Below are 26,362 nucleotides of genomic sequence, written 5' to 3'. Positions count from 1 at the left end.
AACCTAGTGTGCCATGGAAAACAAATGTTTAATGATTTATTGATAAACGTCAAAGTCTAATTTAGGTTGTTTGATGCTTGTGAGTCTAAAACCAGTTAAAATGGATATTAATAACGTAAATAATGTTTATACAAATGAAGAAATCCATAATTTATTTTTGTGCATGAAAAGTGCGACAAAGTACTTAGTAGAACTTGCAGAATGTTTAATGAAAATTATCCACATTTATCTCCGATGACAAAAGGTAAATTTAGAGGAATAGAAGCAAATTTTTTGCATTTTGGACGAATTAATCACGTGTTAAACTGACCAAAAAATGTAGTAGATAATGCAACGGAATCATACTACGAACTTTGCATACTCTTTTCATGCAAAAAAAATAAATTAAGAATTTCTTGATTTGTGTAAATATTACTTTCGTTATTGTTATCGATTTTAACTCGTTTCAGTACTAATATTAAGAGACATAACAGATAATTATTAGCTCACATGCATCAAGTGACGTAAACAAGTGAGTCTTTGACAAGAACTCATTGAGAAGGCTTGTTTTTCATGGCACACTAGGCTAAATATCCATATGATATGTGTGCATTTTTCAAAAAATCCTAATTATCTCCCAAACTATTAATATTAGGTGTGGGTCATATGGGATATAAAAGATGTAGAATGAGACACCGAAGACGACTAAAAAATAAAATATGGGGGGTGCCATTTAAAAAAATGAAGTTATGGTACTTCCAAATTTTGAAAAGTTAACGTGCCATAGTAAAGTGATCAAACGTTCTAGACCGCAGTTCTCGGCACCAAAACATACTCCATCATGTTGCTTAAGCATGTTCTCAATCCTAAATTGATATCCCAAAAATTGAGTGTTTTCTGATTTTTTGAACAAATGTCTGCTGGAGCAGATTTTTCTAGAAAAATTCGAATAACTCGAGAACGACCGAATCAAATTGCAAAAAGTAAAGTTATTTATAAACCTTGAAAACAGACAAATCCAAATATGTAAAAATATACAGGGTGTTCCATTTAAAAAAAAAAAGTTGGTGGCGACTTCCGGTATAACCGGAAGTGCAAGAAATCTGAAAATATTTTAGACGAAGAGATCGTAATTGATAATACTTAAGTCTGAATTCTCAAATTTTTATTTTCGCCAGAACTCCAGAAACGTCTAATGACCGGTCTCGCTGAGACACCCTGTATACCATTGACATGTTCTTCCAATTTAATGTTTGAATTCAATTTGTATTATATAACAATGTAATTATTGTTAAATTGACGCACTCTATGCTTTTTTGTAAAATGGAGAAATAAAATATTATTCCTTGTGGAAAATATATTGAATACTTCCATATCTTGAGCTAGTGTACCATATGTACATATGAATAGAACATTCGTGCAAAATTATTTAATATTAAAATAGTATTATTTAAGTGTTTGCCGAACCTATCCTTTGATATCGACTCCTTCCGCTGACAGAATGAGAGTCATTCAGCTTGGGCATACAGCATATCAATCCTATTATTCCACGTGGAAAATAACCACGATGCAAATATACCCACTTCATAGGCATGCTGGAGGGTTTGTAAGCCTCACTAACGACAATGCCTCCATGAAAGTACTAACTCTCATTGAGATCAGAGCATCATGGTTATTTTCCACGTGGAATAATAGGATTGATATGTAGTATGCGCAAGCTGAATGACTTTCATTCTATCAGCGGGGGAGTCCATATCAAAGGATAGGTTAGGCAAACACTTAAATAATACTATTTTAATATCAAATTATTTTGCATGATTATTCTATTTACATATACATATGGAAAACTAGCAGCTTCAGATATGGAAGTGTTCAATATGCTTTACACATAATTATTCAGCCAGACGCAAGCTTTCGTTTGAGATATAAAACATTAAAATCGGTCAAACCGTTCTTTAGTTATAGCGAATTTAATCAAAATTATTTTTTTTCTAACTAGGGGCCAGACTTCCAGTCTGTAGATACGTGGAGTCATTTAAATGGTAGGTTAGGCAAACACTTAAATAATAGTATTTTAATATAGTAGACGCCACGAGAGCTGGCAGTAAATCATCATTTTCCGCTCTTACAAATGCCATACGTAGTTCACAAACCACTAGAGAGTAATGTGTGTTAGAAAGAGATAGCATTAGTTTAATATGTCTGCTGTACAATTCAAATGGCCACGTTGAAAAAGTACGTCTGTTCTTTTAAGGGATGTAACTCTATAATAATAATCTCAAATCGAAATGTCTTGTGAGCGTTGTCATGAATCTGTCAGTGTTTTCATAAGCCGAAAATGTTTTCTTTGAAAGGAAAATCATTAAATAATATTTTTGACAATGTTTGATATATAACCTCCATTACTAACATAACCTACATTTAAATGTACGTGGTGAAATAATCTAAGTCATACGTTCATATCTTGATTCATACCATTTCTAAGCGATCTGTCACTGCCATCTCTCGTGGTTTCTACTATATCAAATTATTTTGCACGAATATTTTAGTTATACGTATATATGCAATTTTTATTATAATTCCTCGTGGAAAATATATTGAATAATTCTATATCTTGAGCCAGTGTACCATATGTACATATAAATAGAAAATTCGTGCAAAATAACTTAATATTAAAATAGTATTATTTAAGTGTTTGCCGAACCTATCCTTTGATATCGACTCCTTCCGCTGACAGAATAAGAGTCATTCGGCTTGGGCATACAGCATATCAATCCTATTATTCCACGTGGAAAATAACCATGATGCAACTATACCCACTTCATAGGCATGCTGGAGGGTTTGTAAGCCTCACTAACGACAATGCCTCCATGAAAGTACTAACTCTCATTGAGATCAGAGCATCATGGTTATTTTCCACGTGGAATAATAGGATTGATATGTAGTATGCGCAAGCTGAATGACTCTCATTCTATCAGCGGGGGAGTCCATACCAAAGGATAGGTTAGGCATACACTTAAATAATACTATTTTAATATCAAATTATTTTGCATGATTATTCTATTTACATATACATATGGAAAACTAGCAGCTTCAGATATGGAAGTGTTCAATATACTTTACACATAATTATTCAGCCAGACGCAAGCTTTCGTTTGAGATATAAAACATTAAAATCAGTAAAACCGTTTTTTAATTATAGCGAATTTAATCAAAATTATTTTTATCGCCAACCGGCAGCAAAACCATACTTTATACTATCCATTTGCGGCAGTAAAGTGACACTTTGTCCTACTATCTAGTTCACTGTGCATTTAGCGGCAGACAAAGTACTTTACCTGCCGCGTATGCGGCAGACAATAGTATATTAAAAAACAAATTTCGTAAGACACGTTTGAAATGCACAAATTCAAGTTGAAAAACGAGTGGCGAAGCCACGAGTTTTTTAATGAATGAGTGCTTTAAGTCTTATGAAACGTGCTTTTTATGCTATTTTTTGTAATTCGCGTTTTTATCCTTTTTTTTCTCAAAAATAAAATAAATTTTGACAATGCAGGGAAATAGGTATGTTGGTAATACCGTAACACTTGAAAATAGAAATTTGAATTGACAATTAGAAACCGTCAAAACACAAAATGTATTCACCTGACAAAAATGTTTCATGTACACCTCCCAAAATAAGAGAAATTGCTCAGAGTTCAATGTCCTCATCATTGTGGACCTTGTATTCGATGCTAAGAACGCGTTTAAATATCCATAGACAAAAATTGTCACATTGACAACTAGAAAAATTAATGAGCCAATGTCACCAACTTGAACTGGTTCCATAAAATGTTACTAAAATCTCATTACAGCATCGGATGCTGTAAGGAGTCTCATTACAGCACCCGTTTGAGTACTGTTATAGCTTTCATTACCGTCGCGAATTACAAAAAGTACTTTACCTGCCGCTAATTGCCGTCAATTTAAAAAAAATGCCGTTGTACAACTCGCCTGTTTACTCGCCTCGCTCGCTCGACTCGCAAACTCAGACTCGTTCGATAAAGCATCACTTTGCCGACTTGGTACATAAATAACTATTTTTCTAACTAGGGGCCAGACTTCCAGTCGATAGATACGTGGAGTCATTTAAATGGTAGATTAGGCAAACACTTAAATAATAGTATTTTAATATCAAATTATTTTGCACGAATATTTTAGTTATACGTATATATGCAATTTTTATTATAATTCCTCGTGGAAAATATATTGAATAATTCTATATCTTGAGCCAGTGTACCATATGTACATATAAATAGAAAATTCGTGCAAAATAACTTAATATTAAAATAGTATTATTTAAGTGTTTGCCGAACCTATCCTTTGATATCGACTCCTTCCGTTGACAGAATGTGAGTCATTCAGCTTGGGCATACAGCATATCAATCCTATTATTCCACGTGGAAAATAACCATGATGCAACTATACCCACTTCATAGGCTTGCTGGAGGGTTTGTAAGCCTCACTAACGACAATGCCTCCATGAAAGTACTAACTCTCATTGAGATCAGAGCATCATGGTTATTTTCCACGTGGAATAATAGGATTGATATGTAGTATGCGCAAGCTGAATGACTCATTCTATCAGCGGGGGAGTCCATATCAAAGGATAGGTTAGGCAAACACTTAAATAATACTATTTTAATATCAAATTATTTTGCATGATTATTCTATGTATATGTATATATGGAAAACTAGCAGCTTCAGATATGGAAATAGCCAACGTTCCACATTGGAGCACCAGACTCATCCGCGAGTCCATCGAAATAGGGAAGAACGGTACCTTCAATAAGAGAGATGACGCCCTGCACTTGTCAGCCACTTGGAAAACGGTCCTATACCGTCCCCGATCCGGAGCAGCCTTCCTGAGGGAGGGGATTTTGGGCAGACCATAGAGTTTGGGGCACCATCTTGATTTTTCCCGAAGCATTAAGGTTTTCTTGATCTCGGGGACTATTGGAGATGCCTCTATTATCGATTTGGTGTTTTTTTTCCAGGTAAGTTGTATGGTTTTTTGCTGCTAAAAAAAATTAAAAGTCGTATAAACGATGAAAATATTTTATTTCGGTGCTATCTTCGAAGATTTCGAACGATTATCGTTCTTCTTCAGGCAGCACTAAGGAACATTCAGATATAACAAAAACACTGATAAAAAATATATATAATTACCGTCGGTGTAGGAGCATCGAGAGTGAAGAGAGTATTGTTTCAGAGTATTTCTTCAAAACGATTCCGTTTACGAAAAATTCAAATGTAAAAAAACTTGAAGAGTAAATTGAAAAACCCAAAAAATTAAAATGGCGTTTTTCTATTCATGGTAAATCTCGTTTTTCAAAGTGTTTAAAAATAAATGTTAAAAATTAACGACAAAACAAATTACCAAACCTGTAGAGAAAGAACCATAATAACTAAATATAAGAAATCAAAAAAGAAAGAAAATTTTTAAACTTACAATTAACACGTTAAAATTTCCTTTAAAATTAAATAACTTGAGTCAACATGATGAGGGATGAAATTGGACTGAAGGTCATAAGGAACGTTCGCCAGATGATAAAGGTGAAAGAGTGAGGGAAAACGAGTGGGAATAAGAACGTCAACATAAAATCTTTCCATACTAAATTAATTCTTCGCATCATTAAAAATCTGAAATATAAAATTAAAATAGAAAATCGTATTGTTACCATGGGAGACAAAAATGCAGGCCTCGTTGAGTTGGATAAAGAGTCATACATAAAAAAGACATAAACTTTTTTCAAAGAAAATAACATTTTAAAAATTAAGAATAATTTTATCTTTGTTTGTTTATTTATTTATTTATCTTTATTTCTCTAGCTCGACCTCTAGCTTTTCTTCCGAAAGGTTTTCTTCTTAGAAGAAACAACATATGCTTGTATAAAGCTAGACCTACACGATACGCGAACTGGTTCGCCACTTCATTGAAGTATCTCTACCCAAGTACCCCTACCTCAAGTGCCTCTATCTCTATCTCAAGTACCTCTATCACTACCTCAAGTATCTCTATCTGAAGTACCTCTACCTCAAGTACTATAATAAGCTTGGCGGTATTATTTTCCACATGTGACGTAATGCGCAGTATAGTTGCGTACGAACCTAGACAACCTCTTATATATAAACCTTGGGTTGGGTTGGGTTGGAAGAAGAGACTAGTCAGCAGTCTCTTCTTCTCGCTCCGCCAAGATGGTCACATCTAATCTTTAATACCTGTAATTGATATATAATTTGCTGTAATTGTTCAAGGAATTTTATATTTAACCATCATTTTTCCGGCTGTTATTTGGTGATTTAAAATATTTCAACATTTCAAAAACCTTCAACATTTCAAATTTCAAATGATTATATCTGTTGGGTTGGGTTGGGTTGACTTTTTGACATTTTCGGCTGAAGATGAAGTTATAAACTTCGAAACCGGTTCTGATATAAATGAAATAATCTCTGCAAGTATAAGGTTCATAAACTGTGTTTTATTTTTATATTCAAATTTCATTCCCAAAACTCAAGTTTTCTGGTAAATGTTTGTACACCTAAAATAATCTTGGCTAATTCCTTGTCTCTCCGTTGAAGTTGTAAATTAAGCTACCTAGCAAATGTTAATTGAATAAGCTTAAATCATGTATTGAGCTTTGATCTCGCACTTAGTTTACTGCATGAATAGTGGTTTGTATTATTTAATATTTTTTTGAAATCTTGATATATTCACGATATATTAATATTTCTATAAGTTTAATTTTATTGGGACAGTCTTTGTTGATTGTAATGGAATTTGCGACATCTATGATACAATAGTTAAATCTGGGGAGAAAAATAACCACCAAATAGATTTATTAAACAATTTATTAACCACATTAACCAACCAAACTACATTATAGATAAGTCATAAAGTAATATTAGTTATTTATTTATAAAAATTAACACATTCTTTAGTAGGCATACTTATAATTAATAATGCTTCTGCTCTTTCAGTTCCCAGTGTAGCCACTATATTCACAAGAATATAATTCCGAGATTGAATTAACAAAGGTAAAAATTTTATTGCTACAATTGATTTTTCGATTGCATTGTATGTGAAAAAATCTGCGTATTCTACAAATTATTATTAAAACGATTTTATTATGTTTTTATTTTATTATGGCGTATTTACCTCCCATAATCTCAATTGTTGCTCCTGAAACATCTGCTCCTTCGACATCTATTATTACTGGTGTAATTGCAGGTACGCCATCTTCTTCAAAATATGTCGCTTCATAGTACATATGACCAAATTTAATTTGCTCACATTTTAAGTTAACACCTTGCACATTTTCGTTATCATTCATCTTCGGATCATAAATATTAATTTGATCAGTATATTTATCCAAAACAAAATTTTTTGCTATTAAAATGATAGTAATAAATTAATTAGATGTATATTATTAAAGATGTTATTAAGATCATTTGAATTACCTTTACAACAGAAAACGAACAAGCTAACAATTAAAGTGATCTTAAGTAACCACATTTTTGTAGACTTCTCAAATTTACACAAACAAATTTGGTGATAACTTGGCGTTAACTGGTAAAGTCATCATTTTGCAGGGTATTTATATCGGTTCACTCAAACAGTTGGATTACATGCACTCACTGATAGCCATCCTTAAGAAGTTATCAACAGGAAACAAGTTTTTAAGATTTAATCTTACTTTTAAGTGTCTAATTCCAAACAAGTGATAAAATTATATACATAAACATCATTTTATTGATGTTCTTATATTGGATGTTCAATTTTTCTTATTGTTACTAATTCTTTATCTACTCCTAAATTAAATACACAAATCTATTTCATTTAAATATAACGTTTATTTGAAATTATTTACACTTGATATAAGAATTATAAATTCTCAAATTTAAACTATTGAATATAGAAATTAAGTCAGTTACATTAGAAGAAAGTACACCCCTCATTTAAGAATATTTTTTATTTCGACTGAGCATAAGCTTGTATGATATTTGAATGTATGACTTATATATATATATATATTCTTGAATTAAGCACTAAACTATTATTTGAAGCTAACTTATAGTATTCTTCAATGTTAAACATTAAATTAAGAACAGATTTTCATGTGTGTATTTACGATTAAGGATGTGGTCGCTACAACTTCAGCGTTATCAATTGACGCGGTGATACTTAAAGCAACAAATGGCTGGAAATTGATTACATCATCTGGTAAATTTGCTTTTAAAGTAATTTCCAAAGCATTGTCTTCAACAGTGTGCTCGAAATTTCCTGCGTGTTCTTAAAAAGACAAAATTTGCTGGTTAGATGAGTTTATTCAATCAATTTGCATTTTTTAGCAATCTAATTAATGTCTTACCCCCACTCAATTGTATGTTGTCTGTCGTGATACCTTCCGTCACTTTAATTACTTTTTTTAAAGTAATCGAGTGTTTATCAGGATTACTTTTATCGTAATCAGCTTCATAGAACCCTGTTTCAAAGGAAGGGCTGGATGGTATAGTTCCGAATTCATCGATGATAATATTAAGTGTAGCTGTGCCACTTTTGGTACTCGGTTTGCCTTTATCCTATTAAAAAAAAATTTTTAAATCATTTAAGTTCGTTAATATTAACCTGTCTATATTTTATTTACTGTTGCAGTAATAGTATAAGTTGTATCCTTGGTTAATCTAAGTGGAGACTTAGTTTTTAAAATTCCTTTGTATGTTTTACCCATCGAAGACGTCGAATCGCAATTGGAATCTGATGAATCGATACGTCCAATGTATTCCACTACGAGTGAATCAGCATTGTCTCCTTCAATTGTAAAACTCATTGCTTCATTAGAAACATCGTAATCCGTCACGAAAATGGCTTCACCGAAATTTGTAAGATCGACATCACCACCAACCGGCATGGGAATTATAAAATCATATGTGGCTTTAACAAACACCGGGTCAAATGTGTTGAGATCATTTATACTTTGGATGTATTCCTTTAAAAGATAATAATTTAATTGATATATTTGCTTTCGAAGTTTGAATATAACTTACAATCTCATAACTGTCACCATCTGTACACGTTAATATAAATTTTGTGTTAACTCGAGGATTCGAGGTGTATGCAGTGTCCTTTTCCCAATTACTTCTGAATTCTGCTGATGGTCTAAACGTCAATGTATTCTCCGAATACACGACATCAATATAAGAATGGTCTTGATTTGGTTTTATTTCAGCACTTTGCACATTTGTTGTTGGTATTACGAGAAATACATCCGCGCTATCATCCATCTTCGGATCATAAATATTAATTCTATCAGTATATTGACCATTGTCCAAAACACAATTTCTCGCTATTAAAATGATAGTAATAAATTAATTAGTTATATATTACTAAAAATTTTGTTAAGATCATTTGAATTACCTTTACAACAGATAATGAACAAGCTAAAAATTAAAGTGATGTTGAGTAACCCCATTTTTGTAGACTTCTCAAATTTACACAAACAAATTTGGTGATAGCTTGGCGTTAACTGGCAAAGGCATCATTTTGCAGGGTATTTATATCGGTTCACTCAAACAGTTGGATTATATGCACTCAGTTACCATCTTTACGAAGTTATCAACAGGATACAAGTTTTTAAGATTTTAATCTTACTTTTAAGTGTTTACTTTCAAACAAGTGATAAAATTGTAAATAAACTCATGCCCTTCAAACTTAAACTAACCATACTATCTCTTATAGCGCAATTATTCCCAAAAAAAAAATATATATAAATGGATTACACAACAAATATAGAATCAAAGTTGTGCCCCTGCTTCGAAAAGACCCAGTATGATGGGACTTGTATTGGTCGAAGAGCAGTGATGGATGTACGAAAAGATGCATTTTGGCAGTTACTGAATTGTTGTCTAAATGTTTTCGTATTAGTGCCAAAAGGTTAGGGATTTTTGGGATTTTAGAAGACAACTTAATAGCATGAGGACTACCAGTGAGAACTAACATAGTAAGAAAATGGAGCTATTTGAATTGCCATCACAATTAATAGGATAACTTTAATGAAAAAAAATTAAAACTGACCGTTGACTGAAATGAAATGTCCTATCTTGTCAATTATAATTGAAAGCTGTCCAACCTAAACGAATAAGCTTATTCCTGCTATCAAATAAATCACTATGTATAATTTGGAGAAAAGAAAGTTTATGCAAAAAGTTGGTGAAACTCCTGATAATGTAGGTCCTAGCACGTACTTCTTTGATTCCTACAAAACATTTAAACGTACGTATTTCGAAAATTACAAGTAAGTAACATATAGTTTTACATTCGATAAATAATAACGCAACCCTTAAATTCCATCTTAGAAATAATTTATAATCTAAAACCGGCGAGACGATAGCAACAAACCGCCCAGCAACAAACTTTTTCCTTTATATTTCCACCTACTTCTAGGGCCCATATCTTCGTTATCTAGAAAGATAGCGAAAAACTAAGCACACGGTTGGAAAGCTTGGTCTTTTCTCTATCTTAAACCGAGTTTTCGTCCGTCGATATGTTGATAATGAGAGCAAGAAAAAATAAGAAACATCCCGTTGCATTCAAATTACCTCAAAATTATCAAACTTCACGGCCTTGTGCAGCCGTTACTAGACGGAAATTCAATAAATGGTTTACATATTCGGAAAGAGCTGACCTTGGTCTATCTTATTCCGAGTTTTCGTCTGCCAATTTCTATCAGCGTCTGTAAGAAAAACGCACCTGAAAAAGCCCCTACCGATGAAAACACGCATGTATTTCTTGCACTAATAACTTTCCAATTTGACGGGGGAAAACTCTACAACTATATTCAGGTTATGGGAAATTTCCTGCTCTTTCCAACGATGTGTGACACGCCGTGATCACACGTTTGCACAATCCTTTTTTCTAACTAAGAACTACCTAAACCACGAATTTTTGCCGCGGCTAAACCACGCTTAGGTCAATAACTCTCTTGTATGACGAGGAGAAAATTGAATGATAATTGCACTGATTGTGAGTTAAAAACCATCAAAACACAATTCAACAATTCGAATCTAAAATTGCTCAAATTGTTCCAGATTCTGATAAAATAGGTGTAACATGAAATAATAGGAACTAAAACTAGAACTAACACTAGCACTATCAGTAGAACTAACACTAGACCTAGAACTAGAAACTTTCGGGTTCCAACTAGTTTTCTGAAGAAGGTTGCGACATGGCACCCGAAACGTCAAACATTTGTTCAAAAAACGCACGGCTCAACCCGAAAGTTTCTAGTTCTAGGTTTAGTGTTAGTTGTAGTGATAGTGCTAGTGTTAGTTTTATTAACACCGGCCGTGAAAGCCTTCGTACTTACAAGTTTTCCTTCTTCAAATAAGAAAGTTAGTGTAAGAAGTGATTGCGTTCTGCTACCTGTAGGTTGTCTTTCAGGTGCGTTTCTTTTACAGACGCCGGCAGATATTGACGGCGTCTGTAAATGAAAACTCGAAATAAGACTAAGAAATAAGAATTTGTTGAATTTCCTTCTGATAACGGCTGCACAAGGCCTTAAAGTAGGGCAATTTTGAGGTGATTTAAATGAAAAGACCAAACTTTCCAACCGTGTTATTAGTTTTTCGCTATTTTTCTAGATAATGAAAATATTGGACCAAAAAGTAGACGGAAATACAAGGGGAAAGTTTGTTGCTGGGCTGAAAAACGATTGTGCAAACGTGTGATTGAGATGTGTTATATACCGATGAAAAGAGCAGGAAATTTCCCATAAGATGAATATAGTTCTAGAGTTTTCTCCCCGTCATATAAAGGAGTTATTGACCCAAGCGTGGTTTAGCTCTTGCTCTTGCTCTTGCTCTTGCTCTTGCTCTTGCTCTCATTATCAACATATCGGCGGACAAAAACTCGGTTTAAGATAGGAAACAACCAAGCTTTCCAACCGTGTGCTTAGTTTTTCGCTAGCGTTATAAGTAACAAAGATATCCGTCCGAAAAGTACATAGATGGAAATACAAAAGTAAAGTTTGTTGTCAACTGTAGGCTCCTGTTCATCAGCGTTTTCTTTACAGACGTCGACAGATATTGACGGACGAAAACTCGGAATAAGATAGTCCAAGGTGAGCTCTTTCCGAATATGTAAACTTGACAAACATATCTTTCTAGATAACGAAGATATGGGACCTAGAAGTAGGTGGAAATATAAAGGAAAAAGTTTGTTGCTGGGCGGTTTGTTGCTATCGTCTCGCCGGTTAATCTAAATACTTATAATTCTTAATTTAATTAATTATTAACTATAATTTATTAATTCCAGAAAATTTGGCGCCTTTTTTAAGTGATACAGAGAGAAGTAAACAAAAAAAAAGTGATTTATGCGACTCTTATTACAATATTGTTGTACCCCGACACATAAAGGTTAAATAAATCCATATATTAATTTATTTTATTAATCTTTTTTTAATTGTTTTAACCAGGGTGGAAGTTCGCTTAGAAATAGGGCTAAAAGAGGAGAGAATTTCTTCGATTTAGGTCCAGGACCAAGCGATTATGATCCCAAGTTACTCAAACGACAACCAGCTCCAGATCCACGACCTCCATGTCGCGGAAGATTATATTTATGTACTCCTCCTAAAGCAGAATTAACTGTTCCATCAATTCCAACAAAAATTGACGAAAATGGATATTACATCGATGATAACGGAGTGGTAGTAAAAAATCCCCCTGATGAACATGATACAACTTTAGGGCCGGCATATTATGATGTTAAAGTGAGTATTATTTTAAAAATAATTTTTGGAATTAATTTTATTTGTAATTTTAGAAAAGTGAGTTTTTTGGGGAATATTATAGAGGATGCGCTTGGTCTAGAAGGTATTCAAGACGCGACATGGTTTTTGATAACGGTCTTCCTGGACCTGGGTCATACAACATCCCTTACAAAATAGGTGTATTTAACGAGAGAGACGAACGCGTGCGAGAGATGGCGCGCTTATTCAGCTACGTTCCGCGTTATCTAGACGCTATCGAAATGAGAGTGATTAAAGAGGCGAGTGTTAAGACTCCGCTTAATAGATGGCGCGATACAATTTAAAATTTTATTATTTATAGGGACAACCAGGTCCGGGATCGTATAACGTGGATATTTCATGCATTAATCAGAAAAAAAGTATGAGTATTATCCCTCAACCTTTTGTGTCAGGATCGAAACGTTGGAAAGATATTGTATCTGATACCCCCGCACCAGGAACTTACGATATTGGAAGCATGAAGAAAAGGGTTCGTTCTAGTAAAACCCCATTTGGAGTTGATGCGCCAAGATTTGTTGACAAAGTCACTCAATCTCCATGTATTTAATATTATTATTAAACAGTTATATTTAGTTTATACAAATTTTTATTTTAAATAGGTGCTGCTGATTACAACATAACTCAAGGAACCATTCAAGATAAAATTGCAAAAAAACGACAATACTTTGGAATTGTTCAAGTTCCATTCAATAATAGTGCAGAAAGAAAAATGGGATTCGCTTCGCATGATAGTTATGATATGCCAAGTGCTGCTGATTACGACGTACAACCACACCCTAAATTTCCAGAAGAAGCCTCTGGTTGTAATTTTAGATCTACATCTCGCAGGTTTAAACAATTAGAGAGTTCGGTAATTATTTAGTTTTTTTTTAATCATCTCATTACATAATTATTTAAGCACGATTCTTCCTTGACAACGATACATCTTAATAAAGTCCCCGTTGCTCGTTGGCAGAAATCCTCGAAGCTTTCGAGGAGAATTGCTCTGCCCTTTCACGTTGCTAATTGAACTGAAGCAAGATGAATGGCGAATTTATTCCGCGCATATTTTATCATGGGGGTCTTAGAGAAGAGTGATTTTTCATTGGTGCGTTAATCGTTATCCTCCTCGGACCGAACCAATATCCAGTTTAATGATTTCAAGAGAAAGGCCGATTTTAACGGCACCGTTAAATGAAAAATGTTCCCCCGTGAGAAACAATTTAAACACAAACACACACATAAGTGATGAAGGTTTAAGCCGAATTCTGTTCCGATTACGCGCACGTGTAGTTGGTAAACATTGTCAGAAACATTTCTTGTTGTGTAAATTTGATTTATATACACGGATGAATAGAACGATGAGTTAGTTAGTGGGTTGCGGGTTTCAGTGTGGTTGCGTGTTGATTTATTTTTGATTGATGAAACACCGGTATGATCAATTTTAATGTCCAATACCGGTAATGGAACGCCGAAAAACATCGAAAAACATTGATTTATTGGCCACCTCTCATACATCACGGTCGACGGTAATAAAGGTTTGCACGAAAGTAACTTGTGAGAATTATTTTCGTCGTCATTTCATTCCATAAATAATCGAGTGTCTTGTTATTTATAAATAACGTGATTTTCGAATCGTTCCCCTAAACGCAATTCAATTCGAAGACCATAAACTTTCGATTTTCACCAGTTTTCCCCTACACACATATCCATTCAATACGTACTTCGTGTTGGCGACATCCAAACCCATAATGTTGGAATCGCAGCTTGCTGCGCGACCGGGTAAACAATCAACGCTTAGACAATATATTTCAATTAACTGGGGCGCCCTCTGCAAACGGCGGTGGCAGTAGCGGGAGGGTGAACGTTAAACGTTAACGTTGTCAGTCGGCTACTTGTCCGATATTTACGTCCGTGCCACCGGATTATGCGGACCGTTCAAGTTCCCGCAGGCAGTTACGTGTTTCAATTGTTTTAGGGCGGCGCCGTAAACGCGATTGTTTTTGCCATCGCGGCCGTCTCGACTTTATGTCGACGGCGACGCCTCCCAACAGTAATATTCGGGCGGTTGCGGTCGTACGGATTTCGCCGTTAGGGATTATCACCGGAGTTGTTATACCGGAGGGACCGGTTTTTCGAGTAGGATTATAACGGACGGGTTATAAACTAATTAAGTACCGACAATATTACGATACATTTAGTTTATAAAGTGAACGGGGATATGTTGGAACTATTATGTTATGTTTTAACATTACTATTAAATTTATGCTAAAAGTTAAGACTACTCAATTTTGAAATCAACATTTAGGTCTAGTGTTATATCTATTAAGAGAACTTTACAAGGGAGAGAGATGCAAAAGAAACAAGTAAAGAAGAGATTTTAGCGCTTTTTGGTATGCTTTTACTAGCAGGGTTGAAAAAACTGAGTCACACTAACTTCAGAGAAATTTGGGTAACAGACGGCTCTGGAATCCTTATTTTTCAAGCATGTATGGGGTATAGAAGGTTTTTGTTTCTACTCAGGTTATTGAGATTCGATGACAAAAACGATAGGCCGCAAAGAAAATCCACTGACAAACTGGCTGCTATAAGGGAACTATATGAAGACTTTGTACAGAACTGTAAGAATAACTATTGTCCTGGTGATCGTCTAACTATAGATGAGATGCTTATTCCATTCCGTGGACGATGCAGTTTTATTCAATATATTCGTAATAAGCCGGCAAAATATGGAATAAAAGTTTTTGCCCTTGCCGATTCGAAGATGTTTTATGTATCAAATTTAGAAATTTATTGTGGTAAACAACCAGCAGGGCCTTTCGAAGCTTCAAATTCGCCCACTGACATTGTCCTAAGATTGGTAAAACCATTTGAAAACAAAAACAGGAATCTAACAACAGATAACTGGTATACAAGTTTTCCCTTGGCAAAAAAGTTGCTCGAGAACAAAATAACACTCGTAGGGACACTGAAAGGAAATAAACGAGAGATTCCACCAGATCTACTTCCAACAAAGAATAGGAAGATAAATTCATCAGTATTCGCTTTCACCAAGGAAACAACTCTAGTATCATTTTGCCCTAAGAAAAATAAAGCTGTTATTCTTTTGTCGACCATGCACAACGATGATTCCATTGATCCTGATACCCAAAAACCAGATATGATTTTGTTCTACAATTCAACAAAAGGAGGGGTCGATACGGTTGATCAGATGTGTGCCAACTACACCGTGCAGAAACGAACTAGACGATGGCCACTAGTTATTTTCTAGCAGATTTTGAACATTGCAGAAATAAATTCAAATATAGTTTTTAACGCATTTCAACCCAACCCAGAAGACAGGCTAACTTTTCTAAAAAATTTATCAATGTCACTCATGAAACCTCATTTGATAACGAGATCAACCATTCAGAATTTATCTGTTGATGTAAAGCAGTTTCTAAAACAATATCAACCTCAAATAGAAGCTCCAGAACAGAATCAAGATGAAAAATCAAAGGGCAGGTGCGTGCAGTGTGGTAAAAAAAAAACAGAACCACTACCAAAAAAGTAATAACTGCAATAGACCAGCGTGTAAAGAACATGTTGTCACTACACATATCTGTTTAGAATGTAATTCTAATGAAGATAGTGAAAGTTAACAAAATTATTAGCTCTATTAATTTTCATTTTGTTCTTGTAGTTTAGGTTTATTTTGTGTTTTGTATTTTAGTTTAGAGGCCAAAATAATTATTATATTTTTTTAACTAGAATAAAAATATCAAGAGACCAAATACATGTATTGTTTCATTTTTAAATGAAAATAAATAATCAAATTCGAACTTGTATCATATTTTTTTTAATGGCCTATAAAATACGCCAAGCGACCACCTGTGTAAAAAAAGTCATAGCGACTACTTAAGGGTTAAGACGGCTAAACCCGAATGTTTCTAGTTATAGGTCTTATGTTAGTTCTACTTTTAGTTCAATGAAAATATACAACAATCAAGCGCTAAATAACAATTAAAACTAGAATGTTTCTAGTTCTAGGTCTAGTGTTAGTTCTAGTTTTACACTTTTAGTAGAACTAACACAAGACCTAAAACTAGAATCATTCGGGTTTAGCCGTCTCGAGAGACGTGCGGCTAAACCCGAATGTTTCTAGATTTCGGTCTAGTGTTAGTTTTAGTTTTACCCTGGCACTGTTAGTAGAACTAACAGAAGATCTAGAACTAGAATCATTCGTGTTTAGCCGTCTTGAGAGACGTGCGGCTAAACCCGAATGTTTCTAGTTCTAGGTCTTCTGTTAGTTCTAGTTTTGCACTAGCACTGTTACTATGTAGAACTAACACTATACCTAGAACTAGAATCATTTGGGTTTAGCCGCACGTCTCTAAAGACGGCTAAACTCGAATGTTTCTAGTTCTAGGTCTAGTGTTAGTTCTAGTTTTAGTTCTGGCACTAAAACCAACACTAATTCTAGAATTAATACTACACCTAAAACTAGAAAGTTCCGGATTTAGACATAAATCTTTTAAGACAGCTAAACCTGAATGTTTTTAGTTCTAGGTCTAGTGTCAGTTCTAGATATAGTGAAAAAAATTTAATTGACTTGTTCTTCATCTCCCTTTCGGTCTTTCCTGAATCATGTTGCAACAACATTTTCTAAAAGTTGGTGTGACTAAATATTTTGTCCATCATTGATTATACAGGCTGTCTCAGCGAGACCGATCATTAGACGTTTCTGGGGCTCTGGGTAAAATACAAATTTGAGAATTCAGATTTAAGTATTATCAATTGCGTTCTCTTCGACTAAAATATTTTCATATTTCTAACACTTTCGGTTATACAGGAAGTCGCCACCTACTTTATTTTTTTAAATGGAACATCCTATATATTTTTATATATTTGGATTTGTCTGTTTTCAAGGTTTATGAATAACTTTACATTTTGTAATTTGATTCGGTCGTTCTCGAGCTATTCGAATTTTTCTAGAAAAATCTACTCCAGCAGACATTTGTTCAAAAAATCAGAGAACACTCGATTTTTGGGATATCATTTTAGGATTCAGAAGATACTTATGTTGCTTAAGCACACACTAGGTTAAATATCGATATGATGTGTGCATTTTTCGAAAAACCCTAATTATTTCCCACACCATTAATGTTAGGTATAGGACATATGGGATATAAAAGATGTAAAATGAAATGCCAAAGACGACTGATTGTGAGTAATAAAATATAAACCAAAGTTATGGTACTTCCAAATTTCGAAAAGTTAATGTGCCATAGTAAAGTGACCAAAGGATCTAAACCGCCGTTCTAGGCACCAAAACATACTCCATCATGTTACTTAAGCATGTTCTGAATCCTAAATTGATGTCCCAAAAATCGAGTGTTTTCTGATTTTTTGAACAAATGTCTGCTAGAGGAGATTTACAACTAAAAATAGTTTATGGCAAAATCGCTGAGACGAGTCTAAAGATTTAATTTTTTTTACAATTATTTACTACATTTCTATTACAGAATATGAAAGAGGACTTTTTTCATTCATTTCAGGACCATTCATTTCAAATAGAAAAATATTAGTAACCATGCGTAACCATGGCAACCAAATGTTTCAGATCTCCGGACCTCATCTCTAATGTCATCTCTAAGATGACTATTCAATGCATGCAAAAGTATTAACTGGTTAGTCCAGGCAGATTGTCTACGTCATCTCTTGATGACATGCGACTATTGGAGTGTTAATAAAATATCTGAAGCAACTGGTTATCATGGTTACGCATTGCTACTGCTATCTTTCTATCTCAAATGGATGGAAAATCATGAGAAATTGACGTCCAATCGCATTCGTTCTTATGCCCATTGACAAAATATTAATCGATTTTCAAAATCACCTCTATAAAGCTGTTGATGCAATGAAATGTGGTATGGGTGACACTTGTTGCGCTTTAATATTCTTAAAATGCTGGTCTTCGATATTCCGGCGTCAATTGCAACTCGTTGAGTGCTAACTTAAAGATTTACCTCAATGCTAACTAACACCGCAATTTGCTTTTCTTCTGTAGTTACAGTTGCTCGCCGAGTTCTTTTTCTTGGTTCCACATTTCCAGTGTTAGTGAAATCATTCACTACTCTGTAAAAGGTACTTCTCGAAGGCGTATTTCGATCAGTATCTCGATACAAAGCTATACTGTCAGCAACTTTTCTGCCACTTACTCCATAAATAAAAATCATTTAGACTTTTTCTGCCACACTTAGAGTATCTATGATTTAATGACTTAATTTAAACACTTTGTCTTACTGTAAAACGATGGAATGAATTCAGAATTTGTTGCCAAGCAGTTTTTATGCAAATTTAGTTTTACCTGTTATTCTATTATCAAATTGACAAAGGCGGAGAAATGTCGGAACCTTTTAGACTTCTCTCCAAAGGTATTTCCGATGAGCCAGCTCACCCGATGTACCTCTTCTGGATTTTTTTTGTTAAATTTTTTTACAATTATTTGGTATGGATTTTAAATCTTTTCCGCCATTTTTAAACGAGTAATGACGTCATCGATATATTTTTCAAATAGCGAAAGAGGACCATTCATTTCAGAGAGAAAAGTAGCAGTAGCCATGCGTAACCATGGCAACCAACTGTTTGAGATATCAAAAATTAATCATTGTCTTATGTTAATAAAATACTGGTTACCATGGTTACGCATTGCTACTGCTATTTTTCTATGTCAAATGAATGGAAAATCATTAAACTTTGTAATTTTGTTATTTTTAATACAACAAGCAAGTTTATTTATTAAAACTTAAATTTTTGTAAATATTCACATTAAAAAGTGATAAAACATACATTATATATCTTAAAAATTAGTTAGCTTCCGTTACTTTATGAAGTTTATAAAGTGTTAAAATTGAATAGTATAATTTCAATGTAAATTCGGCTGATGATGACTGTTTAAAGGATGAAACCGGTACCGAGGACATTTAAATTTTATATGAAACTAAAAACATTGTATGTTTTATTATTTTATCATATCATTGCTTGTGTTAAATGTTATGTAATGTTTAAAATGTAATCTAAAATATTTAAAGTATAGTAAGGGTAATCTGATACAATATTATACAACAAGTTAAGAAAGTTTGCGTTCAACACCAAACGGTGCTCAAGTAACGATTTATAGGGCGAGCTGCATAAAATTTCGTTCTGTGTAAATCAAGCGCACATTTTCCACACACCATACCCTATTCATTAACCGGGTACTGTTGCAATTTACATAAGAAACACATCTACTTATACCACCACTTCTCGCGGGTAATTTTTCTCCGTAAAATTTTATTATCAATACATTTCTTTTTGTTTTCAGTATGATGCAGGACCAGCTTCCTACAACATTACAAATTCGTATAACAAGATTCACAAGAAATCATCGTACAATGTTAAAAACGTCCCATTTTTAACGACTGGCGAGAAATGTCCCGGCGTAAAATCCGTTAGTAAATTAGGTAATCATACTTTAATTGATGTTAGAATTAAAATTTTAATTGTTTCTGTAGCTGACGTCCAATTAGCGTATGTTTTTGGCGTAATTGGGGCTACGAATCGACGTTGGTAATCGTGTTTGCCGGCTCTTTCAGCATTTCAGGGAGCAAACGAGCCGGAAGCGCAGCCCGAAGACGGCTTGAAGCGGAATTGAAAACAAACAGGACCGCTTAGTTAGCGAGCGGTTTTGTTTTACGCCTTGACACATCGATTTTTGTTATCTTTCATTGTTTTCGTTGCAGGGCCTGCGGACTATAACAAACAAGGCGATATGTACGGACACGGAAAGTCTTTCGGTACTGCTATGCGGTTTCGTGAAAAATTCGAAGATTTACCCGGACCTGGAGCGTACACGGTAAGTCAATTTTTTTCTCTAATAATTGAAGAATTGAGAGGTTGAAAACATTCGTTTTAAATCAATTAGAGGAGGCGTAATTTTTGCTCGTGTTCTTGATCGCGTGACTCACGACCAATTATTACAGTGGCTTAACCTGTGATATACAGTCTATTTATGGTGTGAACGTAATTCGGTTAAGCGTGATTTACGCGTTCGAAACGATTTTTAAATTTTAGTTGGACCCACCCCTTTCCTCACCTAAAATCTCACCCTAAAAGTCGGTTCGGGGGTGGTATACAAGGATATGCAAAGCCCCCTTCGAAAGCTTTTCATGGGGATTACGGTACTTGTTTTAGGAGAGTGAATCCGTGGGAGTAGCGCGGTTTCTAATTTGCGAACGTTTCATCAGATGGGGGGCCCTCGAGACGTCGTCGGAGTGAAGGTGACATTTGATATATGGCTCCGGATCACGCGTCCTCTCGTTTCTCCGAAAAAGGGACTTTTCTGGATTTCCCGGGGTCTTAGATCGATCGCGGCCGACGTATAATAGACCGGAGCCGGATCAAAGAGGCGGCTTAAAGATTAAAACATAACGAGTCCGCCGACTCCGGATCTTGAAGGATCTCAAAGAGATTCCAATTTATCCCGGGCGTAATAGATCTAGGACGAAGCGACGGGAAAATCGCCGTCGTGTTCCGACAGAAATTGTAAACTAGGCCCGAATTAATTCGACGTCCTCTCGAGGATCTCCCGGCTCAAGGATAATTGCCCCTGGTCCCCCTCATTTTTGCCTACTCGAGAGCTACGGCTGCAGCTTCTGCTATCGGCGTTCGCATTTGTCATTGCGATGGTCCACTTCTATAAATTACGCGACTTCTACAACCGACGCCAAAGCGTCCGTTCCACGCACCGTTGAACTATCCATCCCCATGGAGTTTCTGGATTATTCCCGAGTTCATGTATATTTAATGTCTATATTTCAAGTAAAAATGCTTGTTACAACTCCCACTCATTTCTAGGTCTTGTGATAGTTCTAGTGATAGTGCTAATGTAAAACTAGAAATAACACTAGACACGTCTCTCAAGACGGCTAAACCGGAATGATTCTAGTTTTAGGTCTTGTGTTAGTTCTAGTGATAGTCCCAAGTACGTAAAGCTCCTCATTTGTTCGGCTATGACGTGGTTTACATTCCTTCTTGTTCTCGTTTGCATGAGTTCTTCGTCTATTCTTTATTTATTTCAACCCAACCCAACCTAACTCTGTTGGCTGCAGAAATGAGGACGTGGAGGTGAGATTAGTTGGTACGTTTTGGTTAGAAGTCATCCAGAGATCACTGGAATATATTAAGTACTATAGGAATATACTGAAAATCATGAAATGTCATTGGAACATCATCATATTATGCTAAATGTGATCATATATCATAGGTTGATGATCAGAAACTATAAGAAATCATTCATAGGCCATTAGAATACATTGAGTTCCATAAAATTTAGTTGAAATCTTTAGAAATCATTGCAACATCGTCATAATATGTTGAAAGTGGTCAAATACTACAGGTTGATAATCAATATATCTAAAATTACGTCCAAAGATCATCGGTATATATTGAGGTTGATCAAAATATACTGAAAATCGTAAAATATCATTGGAAGATCATCATATTACGCTAAATATCATCATATATCACAGGTTAATGATCAGAAACTATAAGAAATCATTCATAGGCGATTAGAATACATTGAGTTCCATAGGAATTTAGTTGAAATCTTTAGAAATCATTGCAACATCGTCATAATATGTTGAAAGTGGTCATATATCACAATCAATACTGAAAATCATGAAATGTCATTGGAACATCATCATATTATGCTAAATGTAATCATATATCATAGGTTGATGATCAGAAACTATAAGAAATCATTCATAGGCCATTAGAATACATTGAATTCCATAAAATTTAGTTGAAATCTTTAGAAATCATTGTAACATCATTATAATATGTTAAAAGTGGTCATATACTACAGGTTGATAATTAATATATCTAAAATTAGATCCAAAGATCATTAGTATACATTGAGGTTGATCAAAATATACTGAAAATCGTAAAATATCAATGGAAGATCATCATATTATGCTAAATGTGATCATATATCATAGGTTGATGATCAAAAACTATAAGAAATCATTCATAGGCCATTAGAATACATTGAGTTCCATAAAATTTAGTTGAAATCTTTAGAAATCATTGCAACATCGTCATAATATATTGAAAGTGATCATATATCACAGGTTGACAATCAATATATCTAAAATTACATCCAAAAATCATCAGTATACATTGAGTTTAATAAAAATGTACTGAAAGTCGTAAAATATCATTGGAAGATTATCATATTATGCCACATGAAAGTGGTCATATACTACACGTTGATAATCAATATATCTAAAATTAGATCCAAAGATCATTAGTATACATTGAGGTTGATCAAGATATACTGAAAATCGTCAAATATCATTGGAAGATCATCATATTATGCTAAATATCATCGTATATCACAGGTTGATGATCAGAAACTATAAGAAATCATTCATAGGCGATTAGAGTACATTGAGTTCCATAGAAATTTAGTTGAAATCTTTAGAAATCATTGCAACATCGTCATAATATGTTGAAAGTGGCCATATATTACAAATTGACAATCAATATATCTAAAATTATATCCAAAGATCATCAGTATACATTGAGTTTGATAAAAATATACTGAAAGTCGTGAAATATCATTGGAAGATCATCATATTATGCTAAATGTAATCATATATCATAGGTTGATGATCAGAAACTATAAGAAATCGTTCATAGGCCATTAGAATACATTGAGTTCCATAAAATTTAGTTGAAATCTTCAGAAATCATTGCAACATCGTCATAATATGTTGAAAGTGGTCATATACTACAGGTTGACAATCAATATCTCTAAAATTACATCCAAAGATCATCAGTATACATTGAGTTTGATAAAAATATACTGAAAATCGTAAAATATCATTGGAAGATCATCTTATTATGCTAAATGTGATCATATGTCATAGGTTGATGATCAGAAACTATAAGAAAACATTCATAGGCCATCAGAATACATTGAGTTTCATAGAAATATAGTGAAAATCTTTAGATATCATTGTAACATCATTATTATATGTTAAAAGTGGTCATATACTACACGTTGATAATCAATATATCTAAAATTAGATCCAAAGATCATCAGTGTACATTGAGGTTGATCAAAATATACTGAAAATCGTAAAATATCATTGGAAGATCATCATATTATGCTAAATGTAATCACATATCATAGGTTGATGATCAGAACCTATAAGAAAACATTCATAGGTCATCAGAATACATTGAGTTTCATAGGAATATAGTGAAAATCTTTAGAAATCATTGCAACATCGTCATGATATGTTGAAAGTGGTCATATATCACAGGTTGATAATCCATATATGTAAAATTACATCCAAAGATCATCAGTATACATTGAGTTTAATAAAAATGTACTGAAAGTCGTAAAATATCATTGGAAGATTATCATATTATGCTAAATGTGATCATATATCATAGGTTGATGATCAGAAACTATAAGAAAACATTCATAGGCTATCAGAATACATTGAGTTTCATAGAAATGTAGTGAAAATCTTTAGAAATCATTGTAACATCATTATAATATGTTAAAAGTGGTCATATACTACAGGTTGATAATCAATATATCTAAAATTAGATCCAAAGATCATTAGTATACATTGCGGTTGATCAAAATATACTGAAAATCGTAAAATATCAATGGAAGATCATCATAGTATGCTAAATATCATCATATATCATAGGTTGATAATCAGAATCTATAAGAAATCATTCATAGGCGATTAGAATACATTGAGTTCCATAGGAATTTAGTTGAAATCTTTAGAAATCATTGCAACATCGTCATAATATGTTGAAAGTGATCATATATCACACGTTGACAATCAATATATCTAAAATTACATCCAAAAATCATCAGTATACATTGAGTTTGATAAAAATATACTGAAAGTCGTGAAATATCATTGGAAGATCATCATATTATGCTAAATGTGATCATATATCATAGGTTGATGATCAAAAACTATAAGAAAACATTCATAGGCTATCAGAATACATTGAGTTTCATAGAAATATAGCGAAAATCTTTAGAAATCATTGTAACATCATTATAATATGTTAAAAGTGGTCATATACTACACGTTGATAATCAATATATCTAAAATTAGATCCAAAGATCATCAGTATACATTGAGGTTGATCAAAATATACTGAAAATCGTAAAATATCATCATATTATGCTAAATGTAATCACATATCATAGGTTGATGATCAGAACCTATAAGAAAACATTCATAGGTAATCAGAATACATTGAGTTTCATAGGAATATAGTGAAAATCTTTAGAAATCGTTGCAACATCGTCATGATATGTTGAAAGTGGTCATATATCACAGGTTGATAATCCATATATGTAAAATTACATCCAAAGATCATCAATATACATTGAGTTTAATAAAAATGTACTGAAAGTCGTAAAATATCATTGGAAGATTATCATATTATGCTAAATGTGATCATATATCAGAAACTATAAGAAAACATTCATAGGCCATCAGAATACATTGAGTTTCATAGGAATATAGTGTAATAAAATTACATCCAAAGATCAGGAGTATAGATTGAGTTTGATAAAAATCTTCAGTCTTCAGACGCACGGTTAAACCTGATACTTTCTAGTTCTAGGTCTAGTGTTAGTTCTAGTTTTAATTCAATAAAAATATGCAACATAGTGATATCTTATGTTAACTAACGCTACCTACTACTGTGTTAGTGATAGTGCTAGTGCAATAATCAAAGATTTTCCTGAATATTTTTGTTGCAAATTCTTTGCGATTTCTGTCTTACCCACGTCTTGCATCCATAGCATACTATTTTTGAGTGTCTATATACAGTTTTGGTCGATGTTCTATTTTGTATTTCTCGTTCCTCCAGTCCTTCTGTATTGAGTTTGACTCCCAAGTACGTAAAGCTCCTCATTTTTTCGGCTATGACGTGGTTTACATTCTTGTTCTCGTTTGCGTGAGTTTTTCGTCTATTCTTTATTTATTTCAACCCAACCCAACCTAACTCTCTTAGCTGCAGAAATGAGGACGTGGAGGTAAGATTAGTTGGTGCCTCTTGAGTAGACTGAGCATTTCTCAGAGTTTTGTACAATTCAGAAATCAACACCCCATGCTGCATCCGAGACACTTTCACCCATCATTTCAACTTCCTAAGAAATTTAAGACATTCAAATTCAACATATGGAAACTGGTTGGTAACAGTTTCTTTGAGTTATAATTAATTTTAAAATACTTAAAAAAGTTTAAATATAAATTTCAATCAACATTTTCCATTAATTTTGATTACTTCCAACACTTCCATGAATAAACATACATCCACGATCCAATTTCAACTACAATATTATTCGACAGCACTCTACTACATGGTAAAATCAATAAAACCGGCGAGCTGAAAAATAATAAATTTAGGCAGGTGATTTATCCATCGACAATTAATAACCGGATACCGTCAATTTAACAAATATTGTAAATCCCGACGTCGGATAT

The 26,362-nt window shown here is 33.7% G+C and overlaps 2 protein-coding genes and 2 long non-coding RNA genes across 6 annotated transcripts in view; 1 reads left to right on the top strand and 3 right to left on the bottom strand.

The window, feature by feature from the left end:
* LOC111414285 (sperm-tail PG-rich repeat-containing protein 2-like) overlaps positions 1 to 26,362 on the top strand; it is a 79,249-nt gene that overhangs the window by 42,797 nt on the left and 10,090 nt on the right. Inside the window, exons 1-10 of one of the 2 annotated variants that reach the window (XM_071196263.1) lie at positions 1,254 to 4,114; positions 4,717 to 5,015; positions 9,758 to 10,291; positions 12,332 to 12,432; positions 12,492 to 12,785; positions 12,839 to 13,063; positions 13,126 to 13,363; positions 13,424 to 13,674; positions 20,149 to 20,287; positions 20,567 to 20,679. In XM_071196263.1, the coding sequence (XP_071052364.1) occupies positions 10,189 to 10,291; positions 12,332 to 12,432; positions 12,492 to 12,785; positions 12,839 to 13,063; positions 13,126 to 13,363; positions 13,424 to 13,674; positions 20,149 to 20,287; positions 20,567 to 20,679 (1,464 nt within the window). In that variant the 5' untranslated portion in view covers positions 1,254 to 4,114; positions 4,717 to 5,015; positions 9,758 to 10,188. Of the gene's footprint in view, positions 1 to 1,253; positions 5,016 to 9,757; positions 10,292 to 12,331; positions 12,433 to 12,491; positions 12,786 to 12,838; positions 13,064 to 13,125; positions 13,364 to 13,423; positions 13,675 to 20,148; positions 20,288 to 20,566; positions 20,680 to 26,362 lie in introns of those variants that run through there. The other variant, XM_071196262.1, reaches the window with a different exon arrangement.
* Positions 3,792 to 5,812, bottom strand: LOC139429903 (uncharacterized). 2 transcript variants are annotated; one of them, XR_011640496.1, is made up of 3 exons: positions 5,471 to 5,812; positions 5,188 to 5,403; positions 3,792 to 5,038 (listed from the first exon to the last, which is right to left on the bottom strand). It is a non-coding gene; the product is annotated as an uncharacterized lncRNA (long non-coding RNA). The 2 variants fall into 2 exon arrangements; XR_011640497.1 differs by having other exon boundaries at positions 3,792 to 5,035.
* LOC111414288 (uncharacterized) lies at positions 6,854 to 7,588 on the bottom strand. Its single transcript, XR_011640495.1, has 3 exons — positions 7,480 to 7,588; positions 7,178 to 7,408; positions 6,854 to 7,119 (listed from the first exon to the last, which is right to left on the bottom strand). It is a non-coding gene; the product is annotated as an uncharacterized lncRNA (long non-coding RNA).
* On the bottom strand, positions 7,853 to 9,702 carry LOC111414287 (uncharacterized). The gene is made up of 5 exons (XM_023045594.2): positions 9,437 to 9,702; positions 9,067 to 9,365; positions 8,667 to 9,008; positions 8,391 to 8,601; positions 7,853 to 8,311 (listed from the first exon to the last, which is right to left on the bottom strand). The coding sequence occupies exons 1-5, from the start codon at positions 9,489 to 9,491 to the stop codon at positions 8,121 to 8,123; spliced, it is 1,098 nt and encodes a 365-aa protein (XP_022901362.2). The 5' UTR covers positions 9,492 to 9,702; the 3' UTR covers positions 7,853 to 8,120.

The sequence above is a fragment of the Onthophagus taurus genome, chromosome 6 (assembly GCF_036711975.1).
Source record: "Onthophagus taurus isolate NC chromosome 6, IU_Otau_3.0, whole genome shotgun sequence".
In the NCBI taxonomy this organism is placed as follows: domain Eukaryota; kingdom Metazoa; phylum Arthropoda; class Insecta; order Coleoptera; family Scarabaeidae; genus Onthophagus; species Onthophagus taurus.
Note: the sequence above shows the minus strand (reverse complement) of the source record. Positions and strands in the feature narration are given on the sequence as shown.

Excerpts from the sequence above, each read along its gene's own strand:
- LOC111414287 (XM_023045594.2), bottom strand. The coding sequence starts at position 9,491 with ATGGGGTTACTCAACATCACTTTAATTTTTAGCTTGTTCATTATCTGT. Across the intron at positions 8,602-8,666 it reads CTTATACTATTACTGCAACA|GATAAAGGCAAACCGAGTAC; the intron begins GTAAATAAAATA and ends TTTTTTTAATAG. Across the intron at positions 8,312-8,390 it reads CAACATACAATTGAGTGGGG|AACACGCAGGAAATTTCGAG; the intron begins GTAAGACATTAA and ends TGTCTTTTTAAG.